Source organism: Helianthus annuus, chromosome 3 (assembly GCF_002127325.2).
Source record: "Helianthus annuus cultivar XRQ/B chromosome 3, HanXRQr2.0-SUNRISE, whole genome shotgun sequence".
NCBI classification, from domain to species: domain Eukaryota; kingdom Viridiplantae; phylum Streptophyta; class Magnoliopsida; order Asterales; family Asteraceae; genus Helianthus; species Helianthus annuus.
Window position 1 is genome coordinate 84,796,348 of NC_035435.2, and position 14,297 is coordinate 84,810,644.

Sequence of the window (14,297 nt, forward strand, 5' to 3'; positions counted from 1 at the left end):
AACGTATTTATTTTTCTAGTTGGTTTAGTAAAACAGTAAGTGTTTCTAGTGTGGAATCAGAACTTACTTATCGTGAGGACATAATAAGACAATCTTCTCTACTGACTACAACTAGAGGGTCCAAATCATAATTTTCCTATAAAAATCTCATATTTTATATATACAAATCCAATAAATTATGCGATGAGGACATAATAAGACAATCTTCTCTACTGACTACAACTAGAGGGTCCAAATCATAATTTTCCTATAAAAATCTCATATTTTATATATACAAATCCAATAAATTATGCGACTGGGGTGTGGTTTAAAGACCCTAGGGGCGTTATAGTGTCACGTCAGATACACATCAGCGTCATGTCACATAGAGGGCTTTAAAGCCCCCTATTAAACAAAATACAAAAAGTAATAAAAAAACAAAAGGCTTGATTGGTTGAAAAGAATGACCCCCACCTGCACACCCTCCTTAGCGCTCGTTACTACAATGAAGCCCTCTCCATAGCGCCCAGGGGTGGCTATCAGGGGCGCAGGATTTAAGGGGCGGGAGGGGCGCCCGACCCCCGAACTTTTCGGCCAGTAGTGTTATATATGTACGTTTCGTATAGGATTTTGTAGGTATATACGTTTTCGACCCCCCGTTTTTATAAAAAAAATTAGGTATATATGTTTTCAACCCCCCGAACTTTTTTTTTCAAGCTTCGCCACTGGTGGCTATGGGGCGCTAAAGGGCGCTATACCACACTCCTAGTCTTAGAGTATTTCTGTAAGGTTTTTGAAAGCCAAAAATGTTTTGGTTCACAGATAGTTCGTTACTAGGGTAGTGGACTCTAAAAATTATGGACTACTCTAAAAATATACTCACGTGACAAAACTAAAAAAATGAGTCTCGCTATTTATATTAACTCTTCTAAAAACCAAAACAAGTTCAAAACCTTTTAGAAACGTTAACTAGGGTTGCAAATGAGCCAAGCTCGAGCTCAATTAGGCTCGTTTGTCTCATGTATTGATCGTGGAATATCATTGAGAAATAGGAATCCGTGTTATCAAAGGATTTCCTGCGATTATTTCTAGTATGGAATGAGTCAATCATCCACTTTGGTAGCTTGAGCTCGGCTCGGGCTTGGCTAATTTATATATATTTGATATATTGAATATAAAGAATATATATAATAGACTCGTTTAGGCTTGAGAGCTCGATAAGTGAAGCTCGGGCTCGGGCACTAAACGAGCTTATTTTAAGTTCGGGCTTGGCTCGTAAACAAGTTTAAATAAACTCGGCTAGACTCGTTTAATAGACAACTTTAAATAAGGGGTAAATGTTATAATATATTAATAAAATTACTAATACTATACTAAAGCTCGATAAGGCTCGACGAGCCTAACGAGCTTTACATGTCAGGCTCCAGCTCGGACTCGATAAATAAACGAGCTCAAATTTAGGCTTAAGCTCGGCTCAGGCTCGATCTCGAGCCTTTTCTCGAGCCGCTTGGCTCGTTTGCACCCCTGTACATAAACCTTTTAGAAAAGCTTGCAATTTTTACCAAAACAAGTTTTGAAACACTTTATTAACGCTTATGATTTTGCTAGACAGGATAGAAACACTTAGATGGAGTATGAGATACTAACGAGATGCAAAGAGGATAAGCAGTGTGAAAAGAAGAGCGAAGAAGGTCTTGGATGCCATGTCTAGAGTGATGTTGGATATGGGGATTGCTTATATATATATATGGAGAGAGAGAGAGAATCAAGAGAGAGAAAAAGAAGGGTGTGTTTATAGAGTGATGTTGGATATGGGGATTGCTTATACATCAGTAAATAGTGATGTGACAGGCGGGTATTTATAGTGTGAGAGGGAGGTTAAGGTGGTGCAAGTGAGGGTCGGATGGCTAGTCGATCAGATGGCCATCCGATCGGATGGTCATCCGGACGGATGTCCATTCGATCGGGTGGTCATTCGACCAGCCGAATTGCGTTTTGTTGGTTTCCGACTTTCATTTCGTGCTTTAAGCGTTGCGTTGCATTTAAGAGAGTTGCGAGTAAGCATTGCGATGAGATAACCACATAACATTAAACAAGTAATCACACAAGTAACACACATAACACATAAATGCATAAAAGCAAATCTGCGCTTCGAGTTTGCGATGAGATTGCGGTGCGATAGCGTATAGTATAAACATGTGATGTGATAATGCGATAAAATGCGTTAAATAGCATGCGTTGTAAAGTGTGTTATGATTAAGCGTTGTGAAAGCGTCGTAAAACATAGTTTAAAATAGTTAACCCGTAGCGATAATCGGAATCTCGAGAGTACAAGTCAATTAAGCAATAAATGAAAGATCTAAGTAAGAACCCGAAACGTCGGGTTGTTACACGGTTACATGCAAATACGAGCAGAGTGAAAAGTATATTTAACTACCGATGAGAAAGATATACCTCCGTTAATGACTAACCGGTTGAGATACCGAGGTTCGACGAACACGTGCTAGTGTTACGAATCAATGAAACACGGTGAAGGGGGCGGCGGCTGGCAGGCGCCGAGCGGCAAGATGACGGCAGCGGGCTCACGGCTCACGGCTCTCTTGCACAACAATGGAATGCCTCCCTGGATTTGTTGCAGTCCACGAGGTTCGAATGATAGTTGTAGAGCCACATGCGCATACAACCTGATTGATCATGATGAAGATCTAGGGTTTTAATTTTGGGGAAGAAGATGAAAGGGAGAGATCATGTTTGAAGAATTAGGGTTTTTTGGAAGAAGAAGAAAGGGAACATTTATAAAGACAGGCAGGGGAAGTTAAATGGACGAAAATACCCCTCACGTGGACTGCACGTGGGGGGACTTAACGGCACAGTTAACAGACATCCAAAAAATGGACTCAAATGGTTAAAGAAATTGCTTATAGGGACTCAGGTCGTTAAACTTTTTGCTTTTGGACTCAACTAGTTAAAACACATAAAACACAGGGACTCAAAAAGTAATTTACCCAAAGATATATATGTTCAAGTCCGGTAACATCATGATCAACTATATAATAATAGAGTTTATGCATGTCCATGAGATGAATATAAAGGTCCTATAAGGAACCACCATGTCTTCATGATCGTCTCATCTGACCTTAATCTAGATCTTAACTACTTTTATAGAGAAGGAAGTGAGTCATATTATATTTTTTTTTAAGTATTATTCACAAGGCATCTTTTACATAAGGTAGTGAAAGATAACCAGTAAAAGTCCACTTTAATAGACATTTCCTTTATATTTTGATGTCTAAAAACTTACTCATTGATCTGATTTCGAATCGTTCGTTGAGTGTTGATCTCACCTAGATATTTTGATGTTTTAAAAACTTACTCGTTGATCTTTCTGATTTCGAATCCTTGAGTGTTGATCTCACCTAGGATCCCGGATTAAACTTAAGATATTTTTTTTTTCTGCTTTACTTCATGTCCACTCCAAACAAGACCTGGCAAAATAAAACCATTCATTCCATTTTGGATGGTATTGGTATTTTAAATTTTAAGATGGGTTAAGATGGGTCAAACAAAATTAGTCATTAGGTCAGGTTGGGTAATGAAGTGGTGGAAAAAAAAAAAAGTAGGTCAGGATGAGTATGAGATAAAACCCAAACGTGTCAGAATAGGTATGAGATAAAATCACAAAACTAATTACTACTCGTAGATATCTATTAATAACTGCGACTTCACCAATCGCCGACGTAGTACTCTCCCGTCATTCTTCGTTTAAAAATAATAAGAATTTTAAAAATAATAAAAAAAATTCTAAAAATAAAAAAATTGTAAAAAATCAGAAAATTTCTAAAAAATCAAAAAATTCTAAAAAATCAAAAAATCAAAAAAATAATAAAAATAAAAAATAATAAAAATAGAAAAAATAATAAAAAATCTAAAAAATCTAAAAAATAATAAAAAATCCAAAAATTCAAAAAAAATCTAAAAACTAAAAGAAATCTAAAAAAATCCAAAAAATAATAAAAAACCCAAAAAATTCTAAAAAATCAAAGAAATAATAAAAAAAAGCCAAAAAGTTCTAAAAAATCGAAAAAATCAAAAAAAAAATCTAAAAATCCAAAGAATAATAAGAAATCCTAAAAATTCTAAAAAATCAAAAAACTCTAAAAAATAAAAACAAATCTAAAAAAAATTCTATTAAATTAAAAAATTTCTAAAAAATCAATAAAATTCTAAAAAAATAAAAAATAATAAAAATTCTAAAAAATCTAAAAAAATCTAAAAAATCAAAGTAATAAAAAAATCAAAAAAAATCTAAAAAAGTCTAAAAATTCAAAAAACTAATAAAAATCAAAAAAATTCTAAAAAATCAAAAGAATTAAAAGAAATCCAAAAAATTAAAAGAAATCCAAAAAAAATCTAAAAAATCAAAAAAATTCTAAAAAATAATAAAAAATCCAAAAAATTCTAAAAAATCAAAATTCTAGTAAATCAAAAAATAATAAAAATCCAAAAATCTATCTAGAAAATCATAAGAATAATAAAAAATCCAAAAAATTCTAAAAAATCAAGAATTTTTTAGAATTTATTTGATTTGTTGGATTTTTTTTTTTTTTGGTTTTTCTTATTTTTTAGAATTTTTTTGATTTTTTCAGAAATTTTTATTTTTATTAGTTTTTTTTGTATTTTATGTTTTTTTAATTTTTTAATTATTTTTTCATCTCATTTTTAACCAAACTTATATTAACCTAAACTCATCTTAACCCAAACTCATCTTGACCCATTACCCATCCAACTCTTTTTTTAAAATACTGATTCTGACCTATACCTATTCTAACCCAAAGCTATCTTAACCCATTACCCAAACCATCCAACTTGCCCACTTTACCACCACTACTCTATACTATTGGTTCTAGGGATGAGCTCGGTACCGTCCGGTACCGGTACCGAAAGAAACGGTACCGAAAATTCTCAAAAGTGGGTACTGGTACTGGTACCGAATATACCCAGTACCAGTGGCGGATCTAGGATTCCGACCAAGGGGTAACGTTATATAAATAAGCCGTAACGAAATCGAAAAAACGTCAAATTTTTCCAAAATTTACACTAATTTTTCCAATTTTTTTCCGACCAAGGGGTAGCGGGGGTTACCCCTACCAAAGAGGTAGGTCCGCCCCTGCCCAGTACGGTTCGTTACCCGTACCGTACCAGTTCGGTACCGAAAATCCTAAAAGACGGTACCGAATCGGTACCGAAAAAGTGCCTGGTTCGGTAAATTTAGTACCGGTACTGATACCGGGAACGATTTGTTCATCCCTAATTGGTTCAACAAACTTCCATTATCTTTTAACCAAACAACTTTTTTGTTTAAAAAAAACATAGTTAGATGTTTCCTGTTTGAATCCTCTTACAAAAAATATTGCATGAGCAACAAGTACAATACACTTTAGATAGTTGGCGAGCAACAAGTACAATACACTTCAGGGAGTGGTTACCTATTTAGAATAGGTAAACTGCTCATTCAACCAATCAAATAGTGTCATGTTAATTCACCTAATTAGTTTACCTATTCCTCAAAAATATTGGTAGTGGTTTACCTAATGAGGTTTAGGTAAACTATTTAAAAAAAGAGAAAAATGTGGTGATTGGTTGAGAAGGAATGGACCCCACCACACACCCATCTCTCTCCCCCCTTCCCTCCCTCTCACCTAATCGGTGAAGGTTCACCGCCCCACTTCATTACCGATTGGTAAACACGGTACAGCGGCGGTGTTACCGCACGGTACCGACGTGTTTACCGACCCACTCCGCTCACACAAATATCCAATTGATAAATTTTTCGCCAGTTGTCATTCTCAACTTTATAGACTTTATTGACCCATCATTCATGTTCTACGTATCGAACTATGACTTTCGTTCTATGCAAAAAAAAAAAAGTGAAACGGCTCAAAAAAATAAAAATAAAACAACAACAAAGTTTACTTATTGCTCAAAAACGTTGGCGGTGATTTACCTAATGGGGTTTAGGTAAACGATTTAAAAAAAAAAAGAATGTGTGATTGGTTGAGAAGGAATGGACCCCACCATACACCCATCTCTCTCTCCCCTTCCCTCCCTCTCACCTAATCGGTGAAGGTTCACCGCCGCACTTCATTACCGATCGGTAAACACGGTACGGCGGCGGTGTTACCGCACGGTACCGACGTGTTTACCGACCCACTCCGCTCACCCTAATATCCAATTGATCAACTTTTCGTCAGTTGTTATTCTCAACTTTATAGACTTTATAGACCCGTCATTCATGTTCTACGTATCGAAATCGTTCTATGCAAAAAAAAAAGTGAAACAGCTCAAAAAAAGTAAAACAAAAAATAATATGATTTTGAAGGTAATTCAGATGGTTCGAAATTAACTAAAATTGTGATTTTTTTAACGGTCAACGAAATAAAATCCTGGCCACCCGGGGTAACCCAATGGCAAAAGGTGAACTGCGGTAAAACTTGATTGTGATCAGATTCAACCTAAGACCAAACCCAAATCTTCACTTCACCCAAATGCCAATGAGCTATAGTCATTGCCATTAAAGTTGTGATCTTAAAAGTGAAACACACACTAAAGCATATATTCAGGAATAAGGGGATTCTACCAATGAAATTGATTGAAGTCACAATGAAATCTTGAGTTTTAGAAATGTTGGTCCCAATGGGCTTGATTGATTGACATCCAGAACATATACTTAACCGAATTGACCTCAGGGTAACTAAAATAAACTAACCGTTTATAACTGAACCGACTCATGTTCACCTGTCGTTTCGATTATAAATAAAAAACCTTAACTTGTTACCAATATCCATATCACACTTCGCCCTTGTAAATGACTGATTGTTATTATCAATTGCATCACCTATGCAACTCCTAAATCTCTACAGCATTCTGTCTCAGATTGTCATGGGATTTGGTCAATGTCACCCCACCCGTCACAACACAGTTCACTCTCTTTGGTGCGTGTGTATCCTAATAACCTGTGCGGTTAATATCGCCAATATATCACCGATATATATCAGTTATCGGTCCCCTGGTGAGATATCGGTACTGATATTATCGGCGATATTGACTGATATATGACTGACATATCACCGATTTTCCCAATATCAGTACATTTCTTCTTAGTTCTACCATTAGTCTTTCTTCTTATCGCTCCTATAATGCTATTAGTGTTTTAAGTCTTAATTGTTAATTGCTAGTGTTAAATGTTAGTGTTTTAAGTCTTAATGAGTCACTGCTTGCTACAATTGTTGTATTTTGCAAGTTGCAAAAGGTTAATTTGTTAATGGTAGGAGAGCATAGTGAAATGTTAGTGTTAAATTGCTATATATATAAATTTAGCATGATATTAAAATTACCGACATCCCACTGCGATAACCGATATCTCAAATATCGGTCCTTGACTGATATCTAAATTTTTTACCGCATTAACTGCATAGCTAATAACCGAGGTTTTGAAACTGCTTATTCAGTTCAATACAGTACAAGTTCAATACAGTACAGTGTCGTACAATAGTAAAATGCTTATGTTATGAACTCAAAGCACTAAAATGATCCCGGCGGCTTTTAAATGAACGATGACACAAGAGCAATAATCGACCTTAATGTAGATACTCATAACAACAAACAATTGCATACTATGAAGAGGAAAAAAAAACAAACCAAAACTTACTTTTCACTGATAGCCACTAAACCCTAGACCCTACTCTATGAACAGGATATTACTGGGTACGTTTGTTTGTTTGTTTGTTAGCTAATCTAAACGAACAACAATATCATCCTACCTAATTCATGATGAAACAAACCCTAGACATCAACATTGATTCAAGCCATATAAACAAACACTACACTGCAGACTATACATGATTCACAAAGTTTAAACCTCATAAAACATAAATATATCTAAATGAGGGGATGATCTGCATACCCAATATTTGAAATGACAAAACTACCCCTTCATAACCCATTGCACCTCTAGTTAGAACTCTTCTCGTCAAGAACATGCAAGCATTTATATATGATCTCAACGGAAGAATCAAGTTCCTGCTCCGAGATTATCAATGGCGGGACCAGTCTAACAACGTCTCCTTTTCCAGCTGTCAAAATCAAAAGCCCGGATTCTCGACAAGCATCAACAAGCGGGGTTGCAGCAACATCCAGCTCGATTCCAACAATAAGACCAAAACCTCGTATTTCTTTCACGTGTTTGTTTCCTTGTAGTTTTTTCTTCAACAAGTTTTTCAAGTAGTCGCCTTTTTTGGTGACTTCGGCTAAAAAGCTAGGGTCTGACACTTTATCAAAGACCGCGATTGCAGCAGCGCATACAAGAGGCCCGCCTGCAAACGTGCTTCCGTGATCCCCGTTGTTGATGGCTTCGTTGACTCTTTCGGTCACTAGTGTAGCTCCTATTGGTAAACCACCAGCTAGAGGCTTGGCAAGAGTCATTATATCGGGGGTTACATCATAAGCTTCATGGGCCCAAAGATAACCGGTTCGACCCAACCCACATTGAACCTACGGTTAGAAACATTAAAAACTTGCATATCACTAATATGAACAACATATGCACTTAAAAGACTAAGGGTGCAAATGAGCGGAGGGGCTCGAAAAAAGTTCGAAACGAGCCGAGCCTTATCGAGCCCGAGCCGAGCTTGAGCATAAAATAAAGCTCGTTTATTTATCGAGCCCGAGCCTGACATGTGAAGCTCGTCAGGCTCGTCGAGCTTCATCGAGCCTTAGTGTAATATTAGTTTTTGTTAATATGTAATAACATTTACCCCTTATTAAACGTTGTCTAGTAAACGAGCCGAGCTTATTTACTCTTGTTTACGAGCCGAGACTGAACCCAAAAATAAGTATTTTTTTTGTAAACGAGCCCAAGCTTCACTTATCGAGCTCACGAGCGTAAACGAATCTTTTATTTATATAATTTTTATTTAATATATTAATTAATAGATAATAAACAAGCCGAGCCCGAGTCGAGCTCGAGCTTGAAAAACTGTCAACGAGTTGCACCATTAAAAGATTTAAGGATTAACATGAATTCAAAATCAGGTTTGAAACTATGACATAGAACTTAAACTAAAAACTCACTATTTTTTGGGTCTAACTAGGCGTTGGGCTTTAAACGGGCTGACACCAAGCTACGGTTAGAAACATTAAAAACTTGCATATCACTAATATGAACATATGCAATACAGCTTACCTCATCAAAAACCAGCAGAGATCCAGCTTTATCACAAGCACTACGTAACGATTTCAAGAACTCTTTTGTAGCACCGTATATTCCACCTTCACCCTGAATCATAGTTACCTAATTCGCGGTTCGCTCCGGTATGGGTACGTGGTTCGGGTACGCGATTCGCTAGAGGTGACGTTTTCGGTACGAAGGGGGGTAGGTTCATTTCGGTACGAACCGGTACAGTGTACCATGGAGTCCCGTTCAGTATACACAGATTAAAACATAAATTGAAATTGAATAGGAGTAGAAATTGATGTAATTTGGTTAAATGTTATATATATATAATGTTAATTTATACTTTTTTATGTATAAATTTATAAGTTTAAGGATCAAACGTAAACTAGTGAAGATAGAGGGGGTTAAATGTTTACATACACAAATTACTTTTACACTTTTTATGTAAAAACTATAAATTTTAGGGTTTAAATGTAAACTAAAAAACATAGAGGGGTTAAATGTTGAAATAACTAAACTTCTTTAAACCTAAAAAGCCTACACACAGACGCAGCCGCAGCCGCTGGTCTTCTTCTTCCCCTTTCTTCCTGTTTCCCGCCTAAAAAGCCTAAAACAGCCTGATAACACACAGACGCAGCCGCTGGTCTTCTTCTTCCCCTTTCTTCCTGTTTCCCGCCTAAAATAGCTGTGGATGTTGTACCCCAATCGATTTGGAATGTCGACCTTGTCTATTTGGTTTGCTGAACCGGATCAATTTGGATCGCCGTACCTCCGCAATCAAGAACACCGTACCGACGCAACTCGGTTCGCCGGACCATGTCGTTCCGGTACGCTTACGATTTTCGATTTGGTACACCACGATCCAATACGTGGATCGTGGCTACCCTAGCGATTTAGGTAACTATGCCCTGAATAGGTTCCACAAACACTGCAGCGATTTTGCCACTAGATAATAACTCTTGAACAGCCTCAATGTCACCGTATTTCAAGAAAGTAACACCTGGCATCACAGGCTCAAAAGGTGTTCTGTAATGTTCCTTGCTGGTCAACGCAAGTGAACCGATTGTCCTTCCGTGGAAACTGTTGGTGAACGAGATAAACTCCGTAGGTGGGTCCACCTTATTCGGGTGTGAAAACCTTTGGAATTTCCGTGAGAACTTAATAGCAGCTTCATTTGCTTCTGTTCCTGAGTTGGAGAAAAAAACACGATCTGCAAATGAACTAGCAACAAGACGTCGAGCAAGATTCACCTGCAACAATGAACACATATTTCGTTTGCATAATAAGGTTTGAGAACTTCGATTTTAGGTAAACAGGTAAAAAGTTTCTAGCTACATTGGGTGACAATTATAGCATGTAATAAAATAAAGTGAAACTGTGAAAGTTTACAAAAAAAAAAAAACTAGTATTTACAATCAAGAAAGCACGAAAATAACCTTTTACCTGATGTGGTATACCTATATAGTAGGGGTGCAAATGAGCCGAGCGGCTCGCGAGCTACTCGAGATCGGCTCGAGAAAAAGCTCAAAACGAGCCGAGCCTTATCGAGCCCGAGCCGAGCTTGAGCCTCAAAACAAAGCTCGTTTGTTTATCGAGCCCGAGCTCGAACCTCACATGTGAAGCTCGTTAGGCTCGTCGAGCCTTATCGAGCCTTAGTGTAAACGAGCCGAGTCAAGCCGAGCTTATTTAAACTTGTTTACAAGCCGACCTCGAACCTAAAAATAAGCTTATTTAGTAAACGAGCCCGAGCCCGAGCTTTACTTATCAAGCTCGCAAGCCTAAAAAGTCTTTTATTTATATAATTTTTATTTAATATACTAATTATAGATAATAAACGAGCCGAGCTCGAGCTTGATAAAATACAAACGAGCCAAGCTCGAGCTTTGAAAACAAAGCTCGAATCAAGCAAAGCTCGAATCGAGCCGAGCTCGAGCCCGAGCTCTCATAAGTTAATGGAGCTCGAGCTAGAGCCTGGCCGAGCTCGGGCTCGGCTCGTTTGCACTATATAGCCATTTCAGAAACAAATTACTCCATTAACCATGAATTACACGACTCTGTCTACTGTTACTTGCATACCAGACTTTTTTCCATCAATTTAAACTAGTGTGACACGTGTATGCTTATTATTCGTGTATACAGTGAAACATTTAGGGTTTATGTGAGTAAAAGTAAAGATTCATGACTTTCTATCAAGATCAGGAACTGAAAACAGAAAATTCTAAAAATGCTATTAAGCTCAAATAACGGGTATAAAACCTGCGGAACAGTGTAATATATGTTGCTAACATGCGCAAGCACATTCGCCTGATCGGTAACCGCCCGAACCCAATCGGGATCCCCATGGCCCAAAGCGTTAACAGCAATACCCGAGGTGAGATCAATATACTCTTTACCATCAATATCATACAACTTACACCCCTTTCCACTTGTAAGCACAAGAGGAGTTCTACCATATGTCCCAACTATAACTTCTTTATCATCGTTAATCACATCCTCCTGACTGACCAGCGTATTAACAGCCCGTTGTTCCCCTAACTCGGTCGTTAGCTGCTCCCGTAACTCGGTTCTACGAGAACTCGTTACATGAATCTTGTATCTAGCATTGTGAGGCTTTGCATTAAGATTGTTATAACGATTTGCGAAGAATACAGGGTTGCATAAATTGAAAACTGATGACATTGTGGGTTTACAGCTGCAAAACATGAAATAAAAACATATTATCTTGAGCATAAAATAGCTAGCAGTAGACACATATTAATCATTCAGGAATCAATGATGAATCTTTTTGTAAAAAGTTAAAAACTTTAAAAATCAAGACTTTAGAATTTAGAAACATATTAATTATTCAGTAATCAATGATGAATCTTTTCTATAGAAAGTTAAGAACTCTGAGAATCAAGACTTGTATGTATGCTACAAATTTATCGTTTATGTATTGGAGTTTGATGTATTAGTTTACAAATTGGAATGATTATATAGCAATTCAATATTATGAAATACAAAATGTGAATAACAACTACAAATATGAATAAAAATTAGGGTTTAGAAGTAGATTTGGGGATTTAGGTTTACCTGTGAAAGCTCTTGAGGTGGGATTCCAAAGTTATGTTGTATTCGACTTTACATCACATTTAGGCTTAAGGACCATCAAGTGTTAGGCTGCACAAAACTTTCCTAGGCCTTTTCACACTTCTACAAAATGCTGTCATCCTATTTCATTAAATTCAGGATGTGTATGGTTTCAAAGGAGAAAAAAAAAAAAAAAGATAGAATCGAACAACCGTACGGGCATTGTGTACCTCGCCCTATTTTACCACTTTAACTTAGGGATATTGGATTTAGAGTAAAGAGTAAACTGCCATTTTGGTCCCTGAGGTTTGGTCACTTTTGCCACTTTAGTCCAAAACTCAAACCTTTTGCATCTAGGTCCCTATGGTTTCATTTTTATTGTCATTTTGGTCCAAAAATAAATCAGATCATATTTGTCTTATAAAATCCTGCAATTTTGTCATTTTCTTCAGAGGCAAATAAGGTCAAATTTGTCTTATAAAATCTGGTATTTATTTATAAAAAAGAAATGACCATTTTGCCCCTGAGAAAAAAGACAAAATAGCAGGATTTTATAAGACAAATATAACTTGATTTCATTTTTGGACCAAAATGGCAATAAAATTGAAACCATAGGGACCCATATGCAAAAGGTTTGAGTTTTGGACTAAAGTGACAAAAGTGACCAAACCACAGGGACCAAAATGGCAGTTTACTCTAGAGTAAATTGCTATTTTAGTCCCTAAGGTTTGGTCCAAATTGCCATTTTTGTCCAAATAATTTATTTTTCTCCTCTGGGTCCCTGACTTCTCCATTTTCCTGCCATTTTGATCACATTGCCTCACCCAGTCTAAAAATCTGGTTATAACATGTGATATTTTTTGCATAACTATTGTGTAGTGATAACCAGAGGTAGTTTTGTCACACCCCAACCAATGGCGGAAACATCGGGATGAGACGAAGTGTGAAGATTACTCGAGACATCATAACGCTAATAATTGTGACAAGTATTTAAATAATCCGATTTCATTTCATAAGATAAATTGTCAACATTACAAGAAATTCAAATACAACAAGTTTAACGAAATACATAACAACATAACAAAATTGATACAACATATTAAACCTAAACGTCTATATGTGTATCTAGGCATCAACGCTACTTCCTTTCATAGCATCGTCATCATCAACCTGTAACATGTTTAAAAATACAATACAATTCAATGCAAAAGCAAAGGCGAGTATACAAGTTTGGTACGTACATAACAAAAGATATGTTTTAAACAATTCCTCATAGCAAGCATGTGATTCAAGATAAACATTTAAACATGGCATGTGTCTAACATATCAAACCAAGGAAACGCAATATGCTCATGACATTACCGATGATAAAGGGCGGGTCGTTAATCCTATAGCGCTACATATGTCACGGTTTGGCTCGTACGAAGTTAATGATAAATTCAACACATAAGTTTCACCCAAGTTTAAAGTATCAAGCCATCACGTATACAAGCATGTTATAGGAATGTTCATGTGTTTAAGCAAAATGTTCAAGTGTAAGTTTGTTGATAGGTAAACATGTTACACCCCAAAAGTGATAAAAGTAAAAAGGGGAAATACGAGTATACTCACAAGGCTTGCATATGCTTTCCGATTATCCAATTGTTGACGAGTAGAGATTTAGAGTCCGAATGTATAAGGGTTAAAGTTCAAGTATGTTTAGAGTCGAGATTCGGTGTTTAAAACAACATAAAAATAAGATATGAGAATAACATGGAAAATAATCATTTAGTACATATGATGCTTGTTCTTGACACTAGGAAACTCGAAGGAGTTTAGATGTTTTCATGGAACAAGGTTCCATTAGAATCGTGACAAGTTATCATAGTCTAGGATGATGTAATCTAGTACCCCGACATATGAACACTAGTTCATCATCAAAGATTCGATTATTCGAATAATATATTTAGGTTATATAATATATGTCCAATAGTTCAAGCATGAGGTAGAAGATTAAAATCTTCATTTTGGTACCTCT

The 14,297-nt window shown here is 36.4% G+C and overlaps 1 protein-coding gene across 1 annotated transcript; it reads right to left on the minus strand.

Moving 5' to 3' along the window:
• Positions 1-7,810: 7,810 nt before the first annotated feature.
• Positions 7,811-12,413, minus strand: LOC110928846 (acetylornithine aminotransferase, chloroplastic/mitochondrial). Its single transcript, XM_022171893.2, has 5 exons — positions 12,284-12,413; positions 11,468-11,903; positions 10,120-10,461; positions 9,221-9,313; positions 7,811-8,529 (listed from the first exon to the last, which is right to left on the minus strand). The coding sequence occupies exons 2-5, from the start codon at positions 11,888-11,890 to the stop codon at positions 7,990-7,992; spliced, it is 1,398 nt and encodes a 465-aa protein (XP_022027585.1). The 5' UTR covers positions 11,891-11,903; positions 12,284-12,413; the 3' UTR covers positions 7,811-7,989.
• Between the last annotated feature and the right edge of the window lie 1,884 nt (positions 12,414-14,297).